General features: G+C 45.6%; 1 protein-coding gene across 1 annotated transcript in view; it reads right to left on the reverse strand.

The window, feature by feature from the left end:
* LOC115159544 (pappalysin-1-like) overlaps positions 1–25401 on the reverse strand; it is a 122469-nt gene that overhangs the window by 75228 nt on the left and 21840 nt on the right. Inside the window, exons 3-9 of the mRNA XM_029709362.1 lie at positions 24041–24186; positions 23510–23803; positions 22476–22668; positions 22108–22229; positions 16113–16614; positions 1694–1822; positions 1421–1512 (exon numbers count right to left, since the gene is read on the reverse strand). Coding sequence (XP_029565222.1) covers positions 1421–1512; positions 1694–1822; positions 16113–16614; positions 22108–22229; positions 22476–22668; positions 23510–23803; positions 24041–24186 — 1478 coding nt within the window. The remainder of the gene's footprint in view (positions 1–1420; positions 1513–1693; positions 1823–16112; positions 16615–22107; positions 22230–22475; positions 22669–23509; positions 23804–24040; positions 24187–25401) is intronic.

The following is a 25401-nucleotide window of genomic DNA, read 5'->3' on the forward strand; positions in this document are numbered from 1 at the left end:
ATGAGAGGTAGAGAGAGAAAAGGTGTGAGAGGAAGAGAGAGAAAGAAACTGAGAGAGTGAAAAACAGAGAGAGATAGAGAAAGAGAGACTGAGAGAGACTGAGAGAAGAGGTGATTGAGTTCAGGAGGGAAACGATGATAAAATTGATGAACCAGAAGAGAGAGGAGAAGAAAGAAAGGGTTACAGAGGAAAACAAGGACGTAGAAAGAGGCTGAATAATGTTGGGAATAGATAGATAAAGAGGGGGAGGCCAGAGAGAACGAGAGCTGTTCTGTGAAGCAGTACCATGACTCTATTCAACAAGGGAACCCAGTCAACTTCCCTCAGCCTATACACATTTAATTTATTCCCTTATGGCAACAGTATGTGTACAGTATCTGTCCCTTCTCCCTAGCCTGAGAGCACGTCAGGCTGCACCATGCTCTGTGTTAGCCGCTCGTTCAACAGGCAAACCGACAGACAGAAGGTCCCTTCATTATAGTGTCCGATTTCCACACAAAAACTAGGAATATGTCAGGCAGTCACACACATATCCCAGAGCGCTGCGGTCAATGGAAAACAACGCTGCCGTGCACATACAAACACATCACTCGACGAGGCGAGATCAGCTATGACACAATGGGACTTTTTATTGTGTGAAAAAACAGGAGAGGAAGAGAAAAATAATCACTCGAAGGAGGACAGGAAATCATCCATCTATTGACCAAACAGTGACTGACGAGGACGCCAGAGAATCCAATCCACTGAATGAAGTTGTTTATTCTCTCTTCAAACGACAATCCTTTCCAGACTCTCAGCGAGACATCAACATGACCATGATACACAATGGCATCTGCTCTTATGAGAAACGCATCAAGCCCTTGGACAAGTCCCAGACACAGATGTGAAACTAGCGAATGCCTCGCCGCTGTCACTCACAGAGCCAGCGTGTGACTAGCATGTTACTCACATCTCCCCACAACTCATACGCCTCTCAACCACACACACTGGAGAGTCCTCCTACCGATAAGAGGCACAGGAACTGCCGTAACAGCTGGCCAATCAAAATAACCTTGCTAAGTTCAAGGGACCAATGAAATCGTCAAATTGGAATGGAAAGCAAAATGTGTCTGTGTAGTTCCGCCCTCATAGAGATCTCAATGGGGATGGAAATGGTATTTTTCTGTCTTACCAATTAATCACCTTTTGAAGCATGCATACTGTGTCAGTTGTGGACAATAATTCATTTTAAGTCATAGAACCAGCCACTATGTTAAATAACAGTTATTTATATTCGATTGGTTGTGTGTCCGTGACATTTAGAAAATATGTCACCATAAGTGACATACCGTATAACTAAGATGTTAACTCTAGGGACAAATAACTACAATGGTTAAAATGTCTCTATTTTGACATGTTGATGGTGCTGAGGAGGACGTACCGACACAGTTGAAGAAAGGCTCCTTCTTACACTGGCTGGAGCAGCCGTCTCCATTCATGGAGTTCATATCATCACACTCCTCTCCCTGGGACCTGAGAGACAGACAGACAGAAAAGACAGACAGACAGACAGACAGACAGACAGACAGACAGACAGACAGACAGACAGACAGACAGACAGACAGGCAGACAGACAGGCAGACAGGAGACTGTTACTGGGAGAACACTCACACGCAAGCACGCAGACATGCAAACACACACACACACACGTTACCTCTGGATGCGTCCGTCTCCGCAGTATGGTGCCCCAAGCTGGTGGGTGAGGGGTGGGGAGGGTTCACTCTCACTGCGGGCTGAGATGGTTTGGACCTGGTAGGTGTACACACTGCTTGGTACCACGTCCCTAAAGACACACACAGATGAAAACTTTAGCTGTCCTGCCCCAGATAAAATGGAAACACATGCACACGCACGCGCAGCCGCACGCACACACACACACACACATATAGGGGAGCAATCTTTAGCTGGCACCATATCTCTTCAAAACACACACAGAGAATAAGCCTTTAGCTGGCACCACATCTCTACAAACGTACACAGAGAATAAGCCTTTAGCTGGCACCACATCTCTACAAACGTACACAGAGAATAAGCCTTTAGCTGGCACCACATCTCTACAAACATACACAGAGAATAAGCCTTTAGCTGGCACTACATCTCTACAAACGTACACAGAGAATAAGCCTTTAGCTGGCACCACATCTCTACAAACGTACACAGAGAATAAGCCTTTAGCTGGCACCACATCTCTACAAACGTACACAGAGAATAAGCCTTTAGCTGGCACCACATCTCTACAAACATACACAGAGAATAAGCCTTTAGCTGGCACCACATCTCTACAAACATACACAGAGAATAAGCCTTTAGCTGGCACCACATCTCTACAAACGTACACAGAGAATAAGCCTTTAGCTGGCACCACATCTCTACAAACGTACACAGAGAATAAGCCTTTAGCTGGCACCACATCTCTACAAACATACACAGATAATAGACCTTCAGCCCACTGACCTAGAGTAGTGATATAGTGGCCAAGACTAGCGGCCCTAGAAAAAGGTCCCGTGTGGCTCAGTTGGTAGAGCATGGTGTTTGCAACGCCAGGGTTGTGGGTTCGATTCCCACAGGGGGACCAGTACAGATTAAAAAATTTTTTTTTAAAAGAATGTATGAAATGTATGCATTCACTACTGTAAGTTGCTCTGGATAAGAGCGTCTGCTAAATGACTAAAATGTAAAAAATGTAAATGTAAAAAACCAAGAGCAATTAAGGACGAATCCTAACTTAAGATCTGTGTGTGGAACTTGATTTTCCACACACATGTCCCATTGACAAAATGTGTGTTTTACGCATCAGTTTGAGTTCAGTCCTATAAGAACAAATTCCAGTAACCTACAAAGAGAGGTCCATAAAGGCTCTGTACGATCAAGGCTCAGATCAATGCACTGAGACTGCACTCGTGAAGGTGGTAAATTACCTTTTAATGGCGTCAGACCAAGGCTCTGCATCTGTCCTCGTGCTCCTAGACCTTAGTGCTGCTTTTGATACCATCGATCACAACATTCTTTTGGAGAGATTGGAAACCCAAATTGGTCGACACAGACAAGTTCTGGCCTGGTTTTATCTGTCGGAAAGATATCAGTTTGTCTCTGTGGATGGTTTTTCTTCTGACAAATCAACTGTAAATTTCGATGTTCCTCAATGTTCCGTTTTAGGTCCACTATTGTTTTCACTATATATTTTATCTCTTGGTGATATCATTCGGAAACATAATGTTAACTTTTACTGTTATGCGGACAATAAACAGCTGTACATTTCAATGAAACATGGTGAAGCCCCAAAATTGCCCTCCGTGGAAGCCTGTATTTCAGACATAAGGAAGTGGATGGCGGCAAGTGGATGGCGGCAAACAAAGATGCTAGTTTTAGGTCCCAAGAAACAAAGAGATCTTCTGTTGGATCTGAAAATTAATCTTGATGGTTCTACAGTCATCTCAAATAAAACTGTGAAGGACCTCGGCATTACTCTGGACCCTGATCTCTCTTTTGATGAACATATCAAGAATGTTTCAAGGACAGCTTTTTTCCATCTTCATAACATTGCAAAAATCAGAACATTTCTGTCCAATAATGATGCAGATAAATTCATTCATGCTTTTGTCACTTGTAGATTAGACTACCATAATGCTCTACTTTCCGGCTACACGGATAAAGCACCAAATAAACTCCAGTTAGTGCTAAACACGGCTGCAAGAATGTTGAGTAGAACCAAAAAAATGTGAATATATAACTCCAGTGCTAGCCTCTCTACACTGGCTTCCTGTTAAGGCTAGGGCTGATTTCAAGGTTTTACTGCTAACCTACAAAGCATTACATGGGCTTGCTCCTACCAATCTTTCCGATTTGGTTCTGCCGTACATACCTACACGTGCGCTACGGTCACAAGACGCAGGCCTCCTTACTGTCCTTAGAATTTCTAAGCAAACAGCTGGAGGAAGGGCTTTCTCCTATTGTGCTCCATTTTTATGGAATGGTCTGCCTATCCATGTGACAGACGCAAACTCGGTCTCGACCTTTAAGTCTTTATTGAAGACTCATCTCTTCAGTAGGTCCTATGATTGAGTGTAGTCTAGCCCAGAGGTGTGAAGGTGAACAGAAAGGCACTGGAGCGACGAACCACCCTTGCTGTCTCTGCCTGGCCGGTTCCCCTCTCTCCACTGGGATTCTCTGCCTCTAACCCTATTACGGGGGCTGAGTCACTGGCTTACTGGTGCTCGTCCATGCTTCACTTGAGTGGGTTGAGTCACTGATGTGATCTTCCTGTCCGGGTTGGCGCCCCCCTCGGGTTTGTGCCGTGGGGGGAGATCTTCGTGGGCTATACTCGACCTTGTCTCAGGGTAGTAGGTTGGTGGTTGAAGATATCCCTCTAGTGGTTTGGGGGCTGTGCTTTGGCAAAGTGGGTGGGGTTATATCCTGCCTGGGGTAGGTGTACACTCTCTGGGGGTATCGTCGGACAGGGCCACAGTGTCTCCCGACCGCTCCTGTCTCAGCCGCCAGTATTTATGCTGCGATAGTTTATGTGTCGGGGGGCTAGGGTCAGTCTGCTATATCTGGAATATTTCTCCTGTCTCATCCGGTGTCCTGTGTGAATTTAAGTATGCTCCCTCTAATTCTCTCTCTCTTTCTCTCTCTCTTCTCTCGGAGGACCTGAGCCCTAGGACCATGCATCAGGACTACCTGGCCTGATGACTCCTTGCTGTCCCCAGTCCACCTGGTCATGCTGCTGCTCCAGTTTCAACTGTTCTGCCTGCGGCTATGGAACCCTGACCTGTCCACTGGATGTGCTACCTTGTCCCAGACCTGCTGATTTGGACTCTCTCTCTACTGCACCCGCTGTCTCTAACTCTGAATGATCGGCTATGAAAAGCCAACTGACATTTACTCCTGAGGTGCTGTCCTATTGCACCCTCTACAACCACTGTGATTATTATTATCTGACCCTGATGGTCATCTATGAACGTTTGAACATCTTGGCCATGTTCTGTTATAATCTCCACCCGGCACAGCCAGAAGAGGACTGGCCACCCCTCAGAGCCTGGTTCATCTCTAGGTTTCTTCCAAGGTTCTGGCCTTTCTAGGGAGTTTTTCCTAGCCACCGTGCTTCCACATCTGCATTGCTTGCTGTTGGGGTTTTAGGCTGGGTTTCTGTACAGCACTTTGTGACATCGGCTGATGTAAAAAGCACTTTATAAATCAATTTGATTGATTGATTAATGAGCAGGGTGAGGATGGGTATGACTGTTACAGTAGGTTTCAATTGCATTATATTGAGGAAAATGGCACAGTATTCACACACTCTTTCGCCACACCTCTGTCCCTACTGGCTGTATGGGTTCCTGCCTCTCCCCCTCCTACTATGTTGTGCTGTAAGTGATATATCTATGGAGCCGCTCCACACAGACAGACAAAGTGAGTTCACATTCGAATAAAAAGTCAAGGCGTGCTGGTCACTGTGACCGCAGCATGTGTGTGTGTGTGTGTGTGTGTGTGTGTGTGTGTGTGTGTGTGTGCGCGCATGCGGGTGTGTGTGTGTGTGCGCGCATGCGTGTGTGTGTGTGTGTGTGTATGCCTTTTGTGCATCTGTGTGTGTTTAGGTATAGAGGTGAGGGAACAGCCACGGGGCCACAGTATACTCAGCTGTACACCTCTCCTTCCGCCCCACTCCGAGGACACTTGGACACAAACAAACATCTGGCGAGGGGCTTCAGCACTGCTTTCAGTGGGTGTAATACAATATGGCCCGCGCAGGCCAAAAACAAGATGGGAGTTAAAAAAACATCCAGCTGCATAGCTCTGCATCAGTGTGCTCTCTGCGGTCCGAGCCAGCAGGATATCTCAACACTGTAGCCTACGATACAATAAATAGGGTGTCTACCCACTCTGCCCAGTGGTGATGGCATTTCACTTCCTTATGTTATAAAATACATTTTACCAAGACAAATATGATTCTTCATTTTCTGAATTGTTCAGTGGGGTCTTTCTCTAACGTATCATTAACATTGTATGCAAAAAGTCGGATTTCGTAACATAATGCACTCGATAATAGCACCGAGCTCTGTTGACAAAGCGGTGCAGCTTTCTCGCTGAAACTTTTGAGAATTTTAGATTTTGTGGTCGTCGTCTTCCAAGTTGTTTCCAAGGGTTGCAAATAGCAAAATTAGCATGACACGAGCTGAATTAAATGTAAAAGGTTTTGAAAATAAAAAGCTTGCTGTATGCTCTGTGCTCCATTGACAATTCAGAGAAAAGTTTGTTTATGTGAGAATTCTTCAAAAAATAACAGGAACTTTGCATTAATATGAATAGGGTATACTAAAATATGAAAATATTACATATCATGTCTCAAAATCGATATCCATCTTACCTCTATATAGTTTTATGACTTCTGGATTTGAGAAGAAAGACCGAGTTCAACTGTAAGCCTTAATTCTCACACAGCTTCCAGCCTAGCTGACGCCTTGCTATTTTCCAGATTTTTTACAACTTTATTTCTCTGGCCTCCGTTGATTTAGTCACCCTAATCCTGGCCATCCTAAAAGGGTAGACACTCCAATTTTTTTTGAACGGATTATGATAAAGACATGATGTTTGAACCATTGGTTTTCTTAGATGATTATCTACACAACTAACATATCATTTTACCCATTGGTCAAAAGATGAGTTTTTGATTGGACAACCTACAATGAATGTGCCAAGGGAATCAGGAGATACTGGATGCATGTGGTTGGCCTTGGTTTTGATTGTGCTTGATTTAATGGTCAGTTATCATCATGAGAGTTGCTGGTTCATGTTTGGAGAGGATTTTCCAGGAGACAGAATAACAGGGAAGATGTTATAGAATGCCAGTTAATAGAACCACATAGACCATCAAGTCCAATTCATTTCTGAATTTCTTTGGTATTACTCACACCTCTGAGCTCACACACACACACACACACACACACACACACACACACACACACACACACAGTATTACACTTGTCCGAATTGTCCTTGTTTTACTATCCTTGTGAGGACTTCTGGTATCCACAAGGATAGTTAAACAAAAACACTCACAATTCCCTCATTATTAGCATTTACGTCTATCCCCCTCTGGGAAACATAAGTCCTTGCCTGTTGATTACGGGCAACTCCCCGACAACAAAACAATACACACACACACACACACACACACTGTAGCGGCCCTGTGTTCCAGAGCCGCTGCAATGGCTGTGGCATCCATCGCACTCACAGATGGGTTCACACGAGGCCAGAGCCTTCCCCTTCCTCGCCCCTTCCCTTCCCCTTCTCTTCCAGCCGCCATCGGCAGACTTAGGAGGTGTCGGCACTAATGGCCAGGGAAGCAGTCACGTTTATTAAGTGGCAAAACAAATCATTCAAATGAGCCCTGAACATGAATGGCCCGGGCTGCCTTTTTATGCATGGATTTAGCTCTGTTCTGACCGGGACACTGCTGGGAATGGAGTTGCTCACATCCAATAAAACACACACTTGGAGGGAAGCAGACACATGCACACGGACACGCACACAGATGGAGGCTCATTGCAGGCACAGGCGCAGACAGATGCACACAAACACACAGTCACATAGACAGAGGCGCAATGCAGACAAAGACACACACTCAGACGTAGATATACACACATGCACTCTTGCACGCACATATGCACAGCACAGAGCACACTGACCGAACACACAGCCCGTGCCTTCGAAATGTGTCAAAAGATTTACTGCAGGAAAGCCTTTTTTACCATGGTGGTTTTCAGTATGAAATGTGTTCCATGCCTTCTCTTCCCAAAGACCCGGTCACTCTCCTACTCCCCCACAGCAGGAGAGAGAACATGGGGTTCCAATTGGCTGTCCTGCCCCAGATAGAATGGAAACACACCCACACACACACACACACACACACACACAAAGGCAGGTATGGCCTACAAATGTTCTCCGGTGCTGTGTAGGAGTGAGGAGGAGATTGAGGGTCTGGGTTTTGACTGGATTATTATCAACAATCAAAGGGGATGTTTGACCTGACCTACCGCTCTGTTTTACTCAGTGTTCCGCAGTCTTGGCCCGCTTCGAGACAACTCCGGGGTCATTCTCAAATATCCTTTAGTCTTAATTGAATTATTCAAGCCTCTGGAAAAGGAAAGCTGTGGGAGACATGAGCCTGGAGGACACATGAGCGAGCAGAGGGAGCGACAGAATGAGTGACGCCGCCAACAAGAACCATGGCCCTCTCTCTCCCCTTCCTCCGAATCTGTCATAAAGAGAACACCGGGGGTGATAGGCCAACCAGGCCCGGGACAAGAACACCGGGGGTGATAGGCTAAGCCAGGCCCGGGACGGGACAAGAACACCGGGGGTGATAGGCTAAGCCAGGCCCGGGACGGGACAAGAACACCGGGGGTGATAGGCTAAGCCAGGCCCGGGATGGGACAAGAACACCGGGGGTGATAGGCTAAGCCAGGCCCGGGATGGGACAAGAACACCGGGGGTGATAGGCTAAGCCAGGCCCGGGACGGGACAAGGGCAAGAAACATACACACACTGTGATTTCTCGCTCGGGCCTAACGGATGGACGTGACCCATGCGGGAGAAGGCAATCGGCTGGAACGGCGGGAAGGATGGCTGGGAATCAAAAGATGAGAATGACAGAGCAAAAGAGAGGGAGAGAGAGAGAATGACAGAGCAAGACAGAGAGACAGAGAGGCAGACGACTTATTCTCGATGCTCGGAGAGCCACGTCACAAACTCTGGTGATTTTTACTATGCGTCTCATATCAGAGCAACAGGTCACATTGAGGCTTCCTTCATGTCCTCTGCCAAGATCAACCACCACTCTCGGCCTCCCATCTCCAAATGCTCCTCGGTCTTGGAGGGAAAAGAAAAAGGAGGAGGAAGAGGACGAAGAGAAAAAAACGTTGGGATGCAGTAGATAATGGAAAAAAGGAGGTAAAAGGAAAATAAAACATACTATTCAAATAGTGTCAAGAGAGGCTGAACAGACACTGGGGCCACCAGGGGCCAGCAGGGACAATAACTTGCATGTGAAATATACTCCGGGGGGACCTACATAAGAAGAGCACCTTTGTCATGACACAGAGGGGAAACTCTGACATCACTCAAGGCTATCTGTAGCACTGATATCTAGATGGGAAGTGGTTCAGGCATTTGTGTGTATGTGTGTACACACATTCAGGTGATAGATATGTGGTTTATGGCCCTGGGAGCCCCTTTACTTTGGGCTGATACTCGGTCACACAGAGACTATTCTGGACCACTGATCCATCCAGACAGACCTGGGGCTTCAAAATAGCTTTTGTGAGCTCACTAAACCACCTTATGACATTGCGGGACCAAGACTTCAACAGATTGGGGCCTTTATATTTTGTTTAGAGGTAATCAGAACAATGTATATCTTTGTTTCTAAAAAGTATTGTGATGAATTCTATACCATCGTTGCAAATAGAGATGAACACAAATGGTGGTTGTGACACCACATCTGATTAATTTCAGCCTGTAGTCATCCACTGAGCTCCAGTGTAGGTAAACATTCTATGTGTATTCTTGGGACAATATAAGCCTAGTTCCTATTCTCCATGCCACTCCAAAGTCTTTAGTTCTACGGCCAACAAGTTGTCGCGTGATAAGATTTCGTCATGGCGGTTTCCATTGCAGTTCATCCAGACATTCTTCCCTAAGGCCCTTGTGAGAATAGAGACCGTATCTCACCACAGACTTAGAGTCTGGCACAATGCACAGTAATATGCCTTTCAAAGGTGTTTTTGATATCACCACCTGATTGATGCGGAAGTGTGTTTGTGTGTGTGTGCGTGTTTGTGCCGTAAAGATATTAGATGAGAGGCCAGAAAAATCTGAGATGTTGAAGAAATGCTTAGTTTAAACCTTAATACAATAAATAAAGCAATATACCTTTTGTCATGGTGACAGCTGCCATACATGTGAGGTTTCCTGTCTATTAAGTCTTCAACAAATTCAAGTGCTACACAGTAGGACCTCTCAGACTTACATCTTTATGTTGTTTTCTTTGGTACAATGAGCCTAACTCAATGTCCTGTAACTCTACAATGTCAAATGACGATGTTCATATTAGCACAGCCTCAGACAGAGTAACAAGGGGTTGGCGGCAGTGCCTCGTCTATCTGTTCTCTTGAATCATAAGATCCAATATATTTTCCGCTATATTATAAGGAATGAGACATTACCTCAATACAGCACAATAACAATCTACACAGTAGACACCCCGTCAACCAACAGTTTGTCTCACATTGATGACACGTATGAGAAGTTCCATCACTCCTATGGTTCAGATGTTGACACGTCACTTAGCGAGGAGCTCCACTGGCCTAGCCTAGCGTCAGTGACTCACTGCTGAGTGGTGCACTCATTCTGCCAAATCAGACAGTGGAGAGTAAACCTAACATATGGACAGTGCCAAAGTAGGAATATCAGCAAAGACAGTATAAGTAATGATAATAATAACAATGGAAACCATTGATGTCAAACAAAAAGTGCTAAGTCATTTTACCTTAAATCCCCTATAGATGTTCCTAAAAGTATTTGACATACGGTATATATTTGACCCAAGTCTGAGGCTGCAGATACCTGTGGAGCTCCATTGTGGGAACCCTACAGGGAACCTCTTTATCATAACAACCATTAGAATCTTACCAGCATGGACCTTAAACTTCAATTTAGCACTTTACAGTAAAATGGGTTTCTCTGCTTCCCAAAGAGAAACTTAACCCTTTCCTGAACATTCCACCTTAACTGTCCCTCCAAATCTACTTTTTGGACCTGGCCCAATTTTATCCTTGGGAAATCCGGGTGAGACGTCCAGACATCCCGGGACCCGCTGCTGCCTCCTCCACTTCCTCTGTCTGCCACTCACCATTATGGTTCATATTAGAGAGCTTATGCAAGGCTCAGTGCTAATGCTGCTCCTTATGGACAGAGAGCAGGCAGAGGATGGCGGAGGGAGCGCAGGGCACAGTGGGGCTTTGTGGGAGTGGAGGGGGCCATGGAGACAGAGAGAATGTGTTATGAGGAGAAGAGGAGGAAGAGAGGTGAAGAGGAGAGGGGGATACCAAGTCAGTTGTACAACTGAATGCCTTCAACTGAAATCTGTCTTCCGCATTTAACCCAACCCCTCTGAATCAGAGAGGTATGGGGGGCTGCCATAATTGACATCCACGTCTTCGGCGCCCGGCGTACAGTGGGTTAACTGCCTTGCTCAGGGGCAGATCGACAGATTTTTACATTTTTACCTTGTCAGCTCAGGGATTCGATCCAGCAACCTTTCGGTTACTGGCCCAATGCTCAACCACTAGGTGGAGGGGGGAGGTGTGGTATGTTTTATTTTCAGTAGACAGAGTCTTTAAAACCATATCCAGTATTATACAAAATGGGCTTAGGCCATGGAGGAAAAAAAGTCTGAAATGTTTGCACGCATATGTGACAAACAAAACCAAAAACCTCCTCGAAAATAATCCGCACATGGAGGCGATCTAAAACAATTACCGTTGGAGCACACAGACATTTCTCACAAATACCTAGGAAGTGTATTCTACATCCCCAATCTGGTATTGCTGGCGAAAAGAAAACAGAAAACCTACAAGTCAAGCAGTCAGAGCTGAGAAAACAACAGAGTTCTCTGAGTAGAGGTGAAGAGGTTGTCTTCTCAGGGCTAGAGCAACAGTGGACTTGACAGGAGAGGAGCAGGGCCATGGGGCCACAGGGGTAAGAGCATAGGAGAACATAGGGGATAAAAGTGTGAAGGAGAAGGCCAGAACGGGGGGAAGGGGTCCCAGTGAAAAGGGTAGCGTAGGGGGCAGCTGCCCTCTCCCTCCCGGGCTGGGGGGTCCCGTCACGTCAGAGCTGAATAGGTTTTGAGACCCTGACAGGCCAGAGGACCCAGAGGACCCAGGTCAGGGAGAGGATTAGCCTATGGGCCAGGGGGTCTCAGAAGGCTAGGGTCCCCCCATCACCCCCACTAACCCTCCTCTCAGCCCACCCCTAACCACTCCATGGTTTACCCCCAACCAGTCCAACATTCCAGCTCTCTCCCTCTCATCTCCATCCCACCCCCTGCTCACCCCTTCATAACTCACCCCCACTAGCCTGACCTCCCACCCCTCACCCTCTCATACATCCAACCTTGAATAGGGAGCCAGGGAGGCCTCTACTCCCCCTTCCGTGCCCCATTTCAGGGGAAGGGCAGTGGGCTGAGTGTGGGAGGTCAGCCCTCTGTCTATGGAAACAGGCCTGGGGAGCCAGTGAACCATGACGATCCAGCAAACTAACCATGGGTCAATCAAAACACTCCAGCAGAAAAACCTTGGGTCAACCACAACACTTCCGCCGACTTCAAAACATGTCAAAAGATCTGGGTGACCCCCAAACTGTTCTTCAACCACCCCTATCTAATCTGTTTGTGTGTGCGTGTGTGTGTGTGTGTGTGTGTGTGTGTGTGTGTGTGTGTGTGTGTGTGTGTGTGTGTGTGTGTGTGTGTGTGTGTGTGTGTGTGTGTGCGCGAGTGCGCCTTCGCGTGCGTGCGTTCGTGCATGCATGCGTGTGTGTTAGATTGACTCCTATGATGAGGAATCCTTTGCTGTGGGTTGACCTGGACCTTTCTCTCTGGGAATGACGTCAAACTCCTCTTACACAACAAAAGAGTAAGCCAACACTGACCATCACCATGAAGATCCACCCAAGGCCATCGAAATCCACTAAAACCATTGAAATGCACCAAGACCATAGACCAAAATGCACCACCAATAGACACTCAAAACTGACATTCTACCAGCTTCAGAGCTCCAAGAGCAATTGCTGTGGCCACAATACCACTAAGTACACCAGTGCATGCGGAGGAACCTTCCAATAACATCTTGTCATGAGGCATTTATAATGGATTAGTAAATAGTTTATTCATAATGTATTAATCATTACTCCCACATTTGTAAATGTTAATAAGCTAGCTATTCACACATTTATAACTGTATGTAGTAATGATTCATGAGATCATTGATGAGATGTTTATTATAGGTCCTTATAAACCATTTACTAATCATTAGTAAAGTATTTTTGTGGGGTCTAATCTAAAGCGAAGTCTATTTATACTTTATTTTGAACGGCCAGTGTCATTTCTCACAAAAATATCGGTAGACATTCCAGCAGTACCTGACGCTCCTTAATCGATGTCCGCGTTAATCGATGTCCGAAATCTAATTAACATAATAAAATCTGTCTGTTTAAGTTAGAAATGTCTGTTTTTTGTATGGGCTGCGTCTCATACCACCGCATCCGCCAATGTTGGCCTTTTGCATCTGCGGTGGAAGGTGGCAGAGCTACAGCGTTGTTTGTCAGGCCAGGAGACACGACAAAAAATCTGTCTTTTTACGAAAACGTAGCGTCTGAATGGTTTGGGCTACAAACTAATATGACCACTCTAAGGAAAGACGAGTGTTCTCTGTTTTGCTCTCCGTTTTGCTTTTCTTGACGTTTTGCTTTACGACCCCCACAAGTGCCACAGGACTCATCTGAAGGTAATCCGGTACCGGGATGAAGAATGAATGGAAGGGAATGGGGCATTTACACGTCAAAGGTATACGGATAATTCCACTGTATTTTTTTTCTGACCTTTCTTATATCTCTCAGGTAAAGGACAGACACTTTACAACATACTCATTTGATTTCTTGTTCCATGTATGATCTTTTGTTCCATGTATGAATCTGTTATTCAATGTGTTTCTAGGGGCTAATAGCAGTAAGGCCAAATTCAATGTTTCATCAAATAATTTAGTTGAATATTTTTTGATACCTACAGGGGTCCTAAAATTCAAAAATCAAATATCTAAAAGGTCCTTGGTATGACCATCTTAAAACAATTCCAATAGCCTGGAGCATATCAAGCATATCAAAGAATAAGCACACAGTACAGGATGTTTAAGGAAACATATTTTCACAAAAACTGTTGTAAAACAACTGTTGCAAGGGCATGAGGAAGAGTTGTAATGCCAATGTTTTGCCAATTTTGTCAACCTCGCGAACCAACGAATCATTAAACAGGGAGATGTAGCCTGCACCCAACAGCTGGCGGGACCAGACAATTTTTCTCAAATGGATGTTTATCCCTTCATTACTACTGATATGTGATTGACATTTAGAGGTATTTGAAGATAGAAATGTTATATGTATAACCTTTAAATGCTTCCAGTGCTTCAGTATTTTAACCACATACAATTTTTGGGGGGCTGCACTTTTACTGGTCTTTTAATGGTAGTAACTCTTTAAATGTAATTAGGATAGTTCAGCAAAATCAGATGTTCAGATATTTGTTTTCTTACTTCATAAGCAGTCTATGAACTGCTCGAAGGAGTGACTGCAATCCAAACTTTGGTTTTGGTAGAAAAGTTAAACAGTAATAAACAGTAATGTAAGCATTTTCGGAAGAAAAACATTACTTTACTCAGCATAGACTGTGTATGAAGTTACACATCACACTACTACAACAGTGTGACTGCTTTGGAATGAAATGTTTAATATATTTTCTTAAACATCCTCTGTATTGTGTGCTTATTGTTTAACCATTGATATGTTCCAGGGGCCATTTTGAGACCTTGGATGGAGCAGGACCTGATGATGGAGCATCAGGTACTGCTGGAATGTCTACCAATGACATGTCCATCTTTTTGTGAGAAATGACACTGGGCATTCAAAACATTTATAAAGTATTTATAAAGTATAAATAGCCCTCACTTTAGATACTGGGAAAATACTTTACTGATGATTAGTAACGGGTTTATAAAGATCTATATTCAACATCTTATGAATGATCTTATGAAACATTATGACATACTTGAAAATGTGTTTATGAATGTGTGAATAACTAGCTTACAAATATTTACAAATGAAGAAGTAATGATTAATACATGAATAAACTATTTACTAATTCATTATAAATGCTTTATTACAAGGTGTTATTATGATGTGCTACGCGCAGGCATACCCTCTCTATCTTGCATAACAGGCATACTCACCCTATCGTGTCTTATCATCCACTTTCCTTCTTATGTGAACCATGCTGACAGCATGATAGTGAAATTGCACAACACATGGCAACGCCACTGAGAGTGCTACCTTTATCTAGTCAGCACATTCCATGAAAGTAAAGCACAAAACTCTGCCACCGTGCACAGATAATGCCGTCAACAAGACATTTGTTTTCCCCAGCAACTCCCCCCAAAAATGTGGCTAGCAATGAATGACCTTTGATTCGAGAAGTGGGTGTTGGGCAGTGGATTTGAAACCATCAAACTGGTGGTGGCCCACCAACACGCCTGAGGGTGTTTGAAAAGAACACAATGAAACATCATGACATTTATCTTTATAGGAAACATTTTCACAGAGGTTTCTAATTTGGGATTTTAAAAGACATTTCTTCCGACCCCTAAATACATAAGATTTAACTGCGAAACATTTCTGAGATCGTCAAAATCGTCAAAAACACTTAATTCTACCGGTGCAAGTATCACTCCGCCCAGGACTGGACTGGCCAGAGAGCCAGAGAGAGGGGAGGTAGGCTGAGGCCCATCCCAGAGGGGAGATATACGGAGCCCACAGCCCAGATCTCTGGTGCCTGGCTGGGGTAGACAGAGTATGGGCCAAGAAGACCACACCAGCTGCTCCTCTGGACACAGGCAGGCGGGCAGGCAGGCAGGGCCCAGGCTTAAATCAGCCTGCAGCTGCAGCGCTTGCCTCAGCATATTAACTTTGGCTCCGCTTCACCCCCTGACCAAGAACAACTTGGTGCAAAAATATGATTTTTTTCCCCGACCCAAGGTCAGTGAGGAGATTGGGCTCAAGATCAGATTAATTTGCAGTGTGAAGAGATAATGCTTACTCTGCAATGTCTCACCCATTGCGCAGAGAACGCAGCAATCCTGGTGTATCATTAACCTACGTTAGGCCAATACAGTGCAACCCACACAGTCAAGACATTCAAAGTTGCGTGTAACTGACAGTTAACCGCTAACCATCCCGGTCTGGTCCCTCACCTGTCAGTGTATCGCCTGGCAGGTTCGTTCAACACCACACCGTGGGGGGCATGGGAGAATGGTGGCTGGCGCAGCAGTCGGTGGTGGAGCGGCTTGCAGTGGCGGCACAGCAGGCAGTTAGGCTTAGATGCCAGCAGGGTAGCATCAATCTCCAGGTGCTGCTCCATGGTGAAGAACTGCACACCGTACACCTCCTCCTCCACGTCCAGCTTCAGCGTCAGTGGCGTATCACAGAACACGTTACTAGGGCCCAACGAAAGGTTGTTTCCACTAACGGTCAGGAGCAGGATGTTGTGGATGGCGGGAAAGGCCGTCTCCTCTGGGCTGAAGAAGGTGACCCACACAGTGAGGGAGTCGGGCACCAGTGGGTGGGGGAACTCTAGCTGGAGCATGCAGCCCTGCAGTGGGCACTCGGACAGTCCCACGGCCCCCTGCTCGATGCCGGCGTTGGGGCTCCAGGTGCGCACGCTGGGCTCACATGCCTGCTCCACGTCTGGAGGTCCTGGGGGTCAAAAGGACAGAGGTACAGCAAATCAAACATAACATATAAACAACTATAAAGTAAATACACACTCAGACACAACCAACAGAGAGAAAATGAAATACAATAGAAAACAAAGGTTAGGTAATTGCATTTGCAAACATGACCATGTGTGGTTGTTTGAATTCGTTTGTATGCAGGGAAGAGCTGCAGGTGCATGTCGAAATAAAATATATATAATGTGTATATAGAACAGTGGTCTGACTGACTACAAATGGCTGTTGCAGGTGAAGTGTCAGGGCTGAATGAGCTGTTGGCTTTTCTCAGCAATTGACTACATGCGACAGACACGGGACTGAGTTCATTGTCAGTAAAGCAGGGGAGGCAGCAGACAAGCTGCCTGTGTTCCTCTTGAGAGAGGCCCTGCACAGGGTTCTCACTTCAGTGGCAGTCATTACAACACCAAACAGCGCTCCTCCAGCCATATTTGGACTCCACAGCTACCTCGTATTATCCAGAGTGACGTATACCAACATTCATCAAGCGCTTTGAAAAGCCAGCATTATGGAAGACACTGTGTTCTCCCTGTTTTCCTTTTGTGCACTTCCAAACTGGCAACCGACAAACCCATTTGCTAACCTCAATTCTGGGCACCGCACAAAATTCCAGTGTTTAATCAAGTGAGCACTGAATTCGGTTTCCAGGCCACATTATCTCAACACATTTATTATTGTAAGTGTGTGTGTGGCCAGAGTAGAGGTAACTTTGAAAAAAAGGAGAGAAAAGAAACTGAGGAACTGAGATACTCAGAGTTTTGCACCCAGCCTCTCTCTCTCATAATGTGCCCCTCACATTCTGTGGTGAGTTTTTCATTGACTTTTTGAGGAAAGGAGTTTTAGCCACTGAAAATATTTTGTAATGTCAGCTGTTATGATGGGCTGTCCTCCTGCTCTAGAACTCCTACTGCGGATACCAGAGGTTCCAGATTTACCATGAGACAGGATGGGGATGTCATCCATCATAAGATCATCTATAGAGTAAGTAAAAGAAATACATAAAGATTATATGCAACCTTGGCAAGACCCATGTCTGTTTTTCAACACTGTAGAATTACCAGTACAGTAATTTTGAGTATTACAGATTTTATCCTTAAAATCCAACCAAGACAGCACCTTTTCATTAGGGTTAACTCTACTCTCTGTTATAAAAACAGCTCTGAAGCATTTGACCTAGCCTTGCCTCCCAGGTTGCTGAAAGGCCCTCAAGGTGTTCAGACAATCCAAACCTGGCCTTTTAATAGGAGGCCTTGCTTTCTCACTTGATTTGCTAATCCCATGGGGGTATTAACCTGTCTAGGAGATCGCTTGTTCTAGGAAAGGAGGTAAGAGACATTTGGAGGAATTCCAGCTTAATTGCTGTAGGGTTGAATGTGTAGTGTTTCGCCCTCCGCCATCATGTGGGAATCAGACGGTGTGGAATTGTGGAGCGCTGGAAACAGGGGACTGGAATGAACTGGGATACGGATAGATAAACATAGAGGGATATGTCCGGGCATGCACTCTGCTTTCTAAGAATGGGGCCTACCTCTCCGTCATACGTCACACTCTCTATAACACACACAACAGACTGACTGACTTGCACTGAAGTAACCATTGTCCTCAGAGGAGGCTGGTGGGAGGAGCAATAGGAGGACAGGCTCATTGTAATGGCTGGAATGGAATTAATGGAACGGAGTCAAACACACAACAGACTGACTGACTTGCACTGAAGTAACTTTCACTACTTGAATTCATGCCATGACCTCTAACTAGAGGGCATGAGAGGAACTACAATGGAAATATGTCTTGCTCACTTGTGTTTCGTCCCTTGAGAGCCTTACTGTGTCATCTGTGTGAACACAGTCATAGCTGCATGACAGCATATATTTTTCAATTGATACATTAAAATCAATCAAGCGATTCCTCATAGTCTAGAAGGCCAATAAACGTCAGTCAGTCATTCATCCCATCTCTCTGCATATGATATCTGCAGTCTAAACAGTTGGAGTGGGTGACATGGGTGAGGGATGGAGAATGTGGCGGGAAGGGTGAGTGATGGGGAAAGCAGAGGGCCTGAAGGAGGAGTGGTGATTGACAGTCCGGCTCCTCTCCTCTCCCTCGCCCGGGGAGTTTGCAGATATTTCCTTCAACACACATCCACCACTCCTCTCCTTCTTTTCCAGATCAACCTCGCTGGCCTCCACTCAACATCCCAATGTTGGGGAAAAAAACACAACCTTGTCCTGGCGCGCGGATTCTTTTATATAGTGCAACTCTTTTATAGGATATCGGAGGGAATTCCTGTGACATTATACAATGAAATGAACCGGAACACTGAATTGGAATGTTCTGGGTTCTAGGTTCCACTGTGATTCATTATTGCTAAGAGTTTTGCCAAGAAGCCAAACAAGAGAAACAAGCAATGTCATTAAGACATTCTGAAATAGTGAGTAGCTTTTGGAACATTTGGAGCATTGCAGCAGTAAAACCATTGTTGGATTTGAAAAGATACTACTGAGGGATTGGACAGTTTTGGAGATGGAACAGGTCATCCGTCAATGCAATCGGGCATGCGGCAGGGGAGTCTTTTCCAATATTTTGCGTCATACACAATGCAACAAGGCCCTGGCCAAGTTCCTGGCTGATCTGTCATTTGTATTGTATTTCCTTAAGGGGGCATCCCTTAAGTTGAGGTAGCGCATGTCAGGGTTGATATTCTCCAGAATAAGTGTGTTTGTGAGTATGTGAGCGTACAGTACATGAATGACTGTGGATGTCTCTGTAAGTCTCTATGTGCATCCATGTCTCTATCCAATCCCTCTCCATCACCAAATCATTATCTCATGACTATCATTAAAGTGCTAGTGGAGATAAAGCAGGGGAAGCTGTTCTTTCTCTTCAGGTACTTTGTGTCTGAACCCTGTCGCCCTGAGTCCCTGCAGTGTGCAGCCCTGACAGCAATGGAGTAGAGCCCAGTGAGTGTTGTTCTCCCAGACAGACAGAGAGAGCACACACACTCACCACACACACACACACAGCATCACATAATGCAGAGAGGCTTGACACTGCCCCGCCTACAAAGGAGGCCGCTGTTAATGAAAGCATGGCCCGACATCTGGGCCAGTCAGACAGGAACACTTGGCGATGCACGGCTTGGTGCAGCGAGCACATATACACATAAATATGCACACAGAAAAATGCCATGTGTGAACACACACACGTGCACATACTGTATTTGCACACACACAGACAATTTACAAGGCCCTCATTGACTAAACCCACTCCCCACACACACACGCACGACTTTGCATACACACATCTCAGATCCTTCACGTCCATCCACACACACTCCTGGTTCCAATCAGCTGCAGGATCCTCCTCGTGAATGTCACAAACCACATGCAATTCGCTTAACTATCTTGGGTGGTTTCCACATGGTTTCTTCCCTCTCTTTTTTCATCCTCTGGTTTCTCTTCCCCCAGCCATATTTCTCCTGGGTCTAGAGCAGTAAAGATTTACGAGGGGTGCTCCAGCTCTCTCTCTGACCACGCCAGGGTTTCCTAGCTACAGAAGTGTTGGAACACGAGCCATGGGACTGACAGGTGTCAGGCGTGTTACAGACACACACGCACACATATAAGCCTGTACACGCCTATTCACACACACAAACACATGCCTGGACATGCCCACTGTCCACTACACGCACGCACGCATGCACGCACGCACACACACACACACACACACACACCAATTCATCCATTCAACTACACACATACACACTACGCTAACACATGCCCACATACACAGACTCATGGCATTGGCATTCTGCATGCTTGCATCGTCGGGATGTCTGTGGGTGGCGGTTACTTGACTGTCATAAGCTCCCATAGAGACAACACACACACACACAGACAAGAATGCAGCTGTTAGCAGCCTGTGATGGACTAGCATCGGTGTGTAAACAGGGGAGTGGGAATCTGCTGCTTGCTAACAGGGAGCACTTCCAAACAGTGAGGTTTACACACAGTGCCGCAGACAAGCCCAGACTTGCCTCTCACACACACTGTGTGTGGAGCAAGGACCATGCTAACAGACACACACACAGACATGTGCACAAGCGTGCGCACGCACATACACACACACATGCACACAGACACAGCACTAATGGCAGTCTGATCCCCAGCCCAATGAGTCACTGGGTTCATTATTAGCCATGTGCTGTCGGACAGCTGCCAAATTGATCAGATCTCACTAGATTCTACAGACTCCAGCTCTGACCCTGAAAGACCACGGAATAACAATGGAATAACTTTGAATCTTGGGAAACTGTACCTTCTTGGCATCTCTATCAACATACCAACACAGTAGGGATAATCTATTCCTTTTCAGTTTATCAGAAGACCTTGGACAGAGTTTTGATACCTCTGTATCTCCATATCTAGACTAGACTGAATAGACTGATGTACAGATATTATCAGCTGTGTATTTAGCCATCAAACTTCCTCTAGACGCAGAATGGCATCATAATGGCAGATATACTGACACACTGATACATACATTGAAACACACTCCAACACACTCTGAACAATGCTTAATACTGCAGATGCCAGAGCCAGCTAGCGGTCAGAGGTGCACAGCTGTGCAGACTATTTATAAAGACCAAATTCCACCTCCCTAATGCTGGTCCCTCTACAGTTGTTCTAAAATCCTCTGCAAGAGATGGAGGAGAGAGGGGAAGAAAAACGCATACTATTTTGGGAATTCTGTTGATTTAAGCTTTCACTGTCCTCACATTCCCTGATAACAAATGGGAGAAATTATGTCACGGACATGATCCATGGAGAGCTCTTCCCAGTTCCCACCATGCCTGTCGCTGTGAGCCCACGTTTGGTATTTCTGGGATACGGAATCTCCATTCCGTTGGGAACACTGGCTCAACTTTGACTCCCTCTGCGTCCCTCAGCTCGTGTCAAGGGCCGTGACTCAGATGAATCATTTGCATGCTTGGGGCTTGACTCAGAGACCAAATGATTTGCATGTTTGAGAGTTGACACAGAAGCCAAATTGAGCCTCATACTGGCCTAGTGAGAGTGAGAGTTCCTGATGTGGTGAAGATGCTATCAGCAAGAGAAAGAGGAGGGAAGAAGTTCAGGTGTGTTATTGACAGGGTGGGGATACATTGAGAATGTGTGTGGGGTGGGTGGGTGGGCCTGCCTTACAAGGCAGGGTGGGTGGTTTACAGTAGCTACTGTATGTACTGCATGTTCTGGGGTAGGGTGGTTAGAATCCAAGAGAGTAAAAGTAAATGAATGGGTAAAGTAAGTAGGAGAAGTGCGCTGAGCTTTGAAGGTTACAGAGGTTTCAGTGGTGAGACAGAGAGGTGAGAAGTGCTTTCAGTCAGTTTGTCAGTTGGTCAGTTAGTCAGTCAGTTAGTCAGTCGTGTGGTAATAAATAAGCCAGGATAGAGCTGTCTTACCTTCGGCCTCGCGGGGGCTCCAGTGTCCAGAGGGAGCGCAGGGTCGTGGGGACGAGGAGTTGGATGCGTACTGCAGCAGGACCCGGCCCTCTGTGCATTTATCACACACTGATCCCACTTCTCTAGGAAACCAACAGACAGGCACAGCAACCAACTTAGATACAGTTTATAAAACACACTCACTAAGACACAGTCTAATTGGACTGGTACTCACTTGAATACAGGCCAATAGACAGGTGCTAATTTTGATGCAATCAAAACAGACAGTCAACCCATTTGTCTGAAATATCTCCAGTACTCTGCAGAGTGGAAGTAAATACTAAAGACCCTGACTGTGCTGCTTGCCCCATTCGTCCAGCTCATTTCACCTGTCGTAGAAGTGGCCGGAGATAGGCGGGAACCACTCCAGGGTAATGGTGTCATGCTCCTGCCCCACCACTTGGGGCGCCATGGGCACAGGGGGTGGTTTGGATGCGGGCTGCCACGTCTGGTAGATCAGGTCCAGGTAGCAGTGCATCCGGGCCACTTGGTTGGGGGTGAAAGAGTCTGTACAGTCGTCATCTATGTGGAAGAGATGATCAGAAACAGTTTAATATGATGTAGATTATGTATTCATGGGATTTAAGTAGGATTTAAAATTCCTTATATTTTATAGCAGAATACAGGTTAATAGGTTGCATTAGCCAATAGGGGATGGTTAGGGAATGCCTGAGAAGTAATGTACATATACTGTATACGTACAAAAGGAAGAAAAACAGGGCCCGGATCTACAGAGTCTGTAGCAATGTTATTAAGGGAAGCAATATTCATACAGTCTCCACAGGTCAGTTACCTGAACATACAGTAGAATCTACCCAGGTGCAATGTCTACATTCCACACCTGCTAAGGCACACACACAGATGTAGGATCTTAATTTGATCACCCCGTTGCAGGATACATTTCCTGTATTGCAGGGCATTTAAAACGTGTAGTGTATTTGAGGTTTAGAAAGGCTTCTCAAGTTTGTAATTTCCACTTAGAAATTTCACACTTGATTTTCCCTTATGAAAAATGCATCAACCACTTCAAAAATATCCATTCATTATTTTCTGTTGCTGCAGGATTATTTTCCTGGTGCAGGAGACTGGCTCAAATTAAGATCCTACATCTTTATGTGACACTCAGGGTCAGCTTACTGTATGGTAGGACATTCCTATGTTATGTGTGTTTATTTCTAAAGTGATGGGACTGCAGCGTGTGATGGATTATGGGAACATCGGCACGTGTTTGTATGATGTATCTGAGTGTGTACGCATGTGTCTGTGCCTGTTTATGCTTGTCAGAAAGTGTGCACGTGTTTGTATGTCGTTTTATGTTTTTTTATTTGTCTGTGCGTGTGTGTCTGTATGTTACAAATCTCACCTGCATAGCTCATGTAGTTGTTGTACGGTGTGTGTGTGAAGTGGCGACGCTCGCAGGTGTCGTTGCCAGGCTCAGGGTCTCTGCAGTACTTGTACTTGGGCGTGGGGTTAGTGTCTTCACACAGATCTCCTGTCTCCAACGAGGGCTCAGTCTCCAGACACGGATCGTTACACGACTCAATCTCAGAGATCCCCCGGAACACGTGGTACAGCCCGAGACTGTGGCCGATCTCATGGATCATGGTGTGGGTGTGACCAAATGTGCCGTAGAAGGAGGGGTTCAAAACAATACCACCTATGAATGGAGAGCAGACACAGACAAACACCTATTCACACTAGAAAGTACTGGAAACTGGAGTAGGATTGAGATAATGCATTATTCATCGACCCACACAGCTTCATTATCACCTTCCTCCCTGTCAGAGCGGAGGTAGAGATGGCGAGACTGCTCGGGGCTCACACTGTAATTACTCCTAATCAACAACGGGGGCTGTTGAGAAGGAGGAGTGTGTGTGTGTGTGTCTGTCTTTACCCAAATGTGTTAGGGCTTCTTTGTCCCACGGCCAAGTGGCGACACCGGCCAGATCTTCATCAGACGAGTTGGCAAAGAAGACGTTCAGGTGAGTGGAGCCATCCAGATTCAGGATCTCTTTCAGCTCCTTTACATCCAAATAGGCTCTGGAGACCAGATGGAGAGAGACAGCGAGAGAGGGGGGGAGAGAGAGAGCGAGAGGGGGAGAGATAGAGGGGGGAGAGAGAGATTTAAACAAATGTAGGAACAAGAGCCAGTTCATTTCACATCACAATAGTTAGTAGAGCAAAGATATTTCCCCAAAAATGTGATCATTTCAGACAAAAGACCGTTAAGAAGAGAGGTAGCGAAATCATTTCAGAATAGAAAAGTCCTGGAGCTTAGACAGGCAGATTGAGACAGAATGTAGGCTGGTAGTCAAGAGACCAGTGGAGCAGGTCTGAATGAGATGTGTTTACTGTGCTTGGCTAATACTATGCTAGAAGTGGACAGGGAATAAATGACAACACATAGTCAATCACCATGAAACTGTCAGTCCCCTTCCTTCTACCCATGTCAAAAGCCCTTATTCAATAGCCAAACTGGTGGTCTTGGAAAATCCTATTGACAAGATCAGTGAATTCTTGGATGAGAGAGATATATGTTACAAATTTGAGTTTCTTCAGTTGATATTTGTCAGCTGTCTTGCGAAGAGAGACATTTGTGTTATACACACAGGGCAACTGGAAAACTGAAGGGCCCCAGAAAAATGAAGGGGGAGACGACGGCAGAAAACTGACCTGTTATATTTTATGTAATTACATCGATGATTAATTAAAGAGAGCCCTAGCGGCTTCAAATTACTAGTAAAGCAAAGCGAAGGAGAGATCTCAGACTCAGTTTGGGAGACAATCCGTAAGTGGGGAAGGAGGACAACAGAGCACAAGGGTGAAGTGGGCAGCCATAAACATGCTGACAAATGAGGACATCGTAAAAGGAAGAAGAAGAAATAAAAGTTGCCGTAAAAACCTCCTTAGTGGATAAAATATAGACTAAGCTACCACCCTCTGTGCTGCAGAAGTGGACGACAGTGGGGTGCCATGCAGCATAATTGGAGTGAATGGTCATGGCAGGTAACATGGTTGGTTAAGCGTTGGGACAGAATAATGAAGAGGGTGAGCCAAGCCAAGTGGTGCATACAGGGTCATGTGAGGACATGGTTGGTTAAGCGTTGGGACAGAATAATAAAGAGGATGAGTCAAGTGGTGCAGACAGGGGACATGTCAGGATATGGTTGGTTAAGCGTTGGGACAGAATAATGAAGAGGGTGAGCCAAGTGGTGCAGACAGGGGACATGTCAGGATATGGTTGGTTAAGCGTTG

Source organism: Salmo trutta, chromosome 23 (assembly GCF_901001165.1).
Source record: "Salmo trutta chromosome 23, fSalTru1.1, whole genome shotgun sequence".
Classification (NCBI taxonomy): Eukaryota; Metazoa; Chordata; class Actinopteri; order Salmoniformes; family Salmonidae; genus Salmo; species Salmo trutta.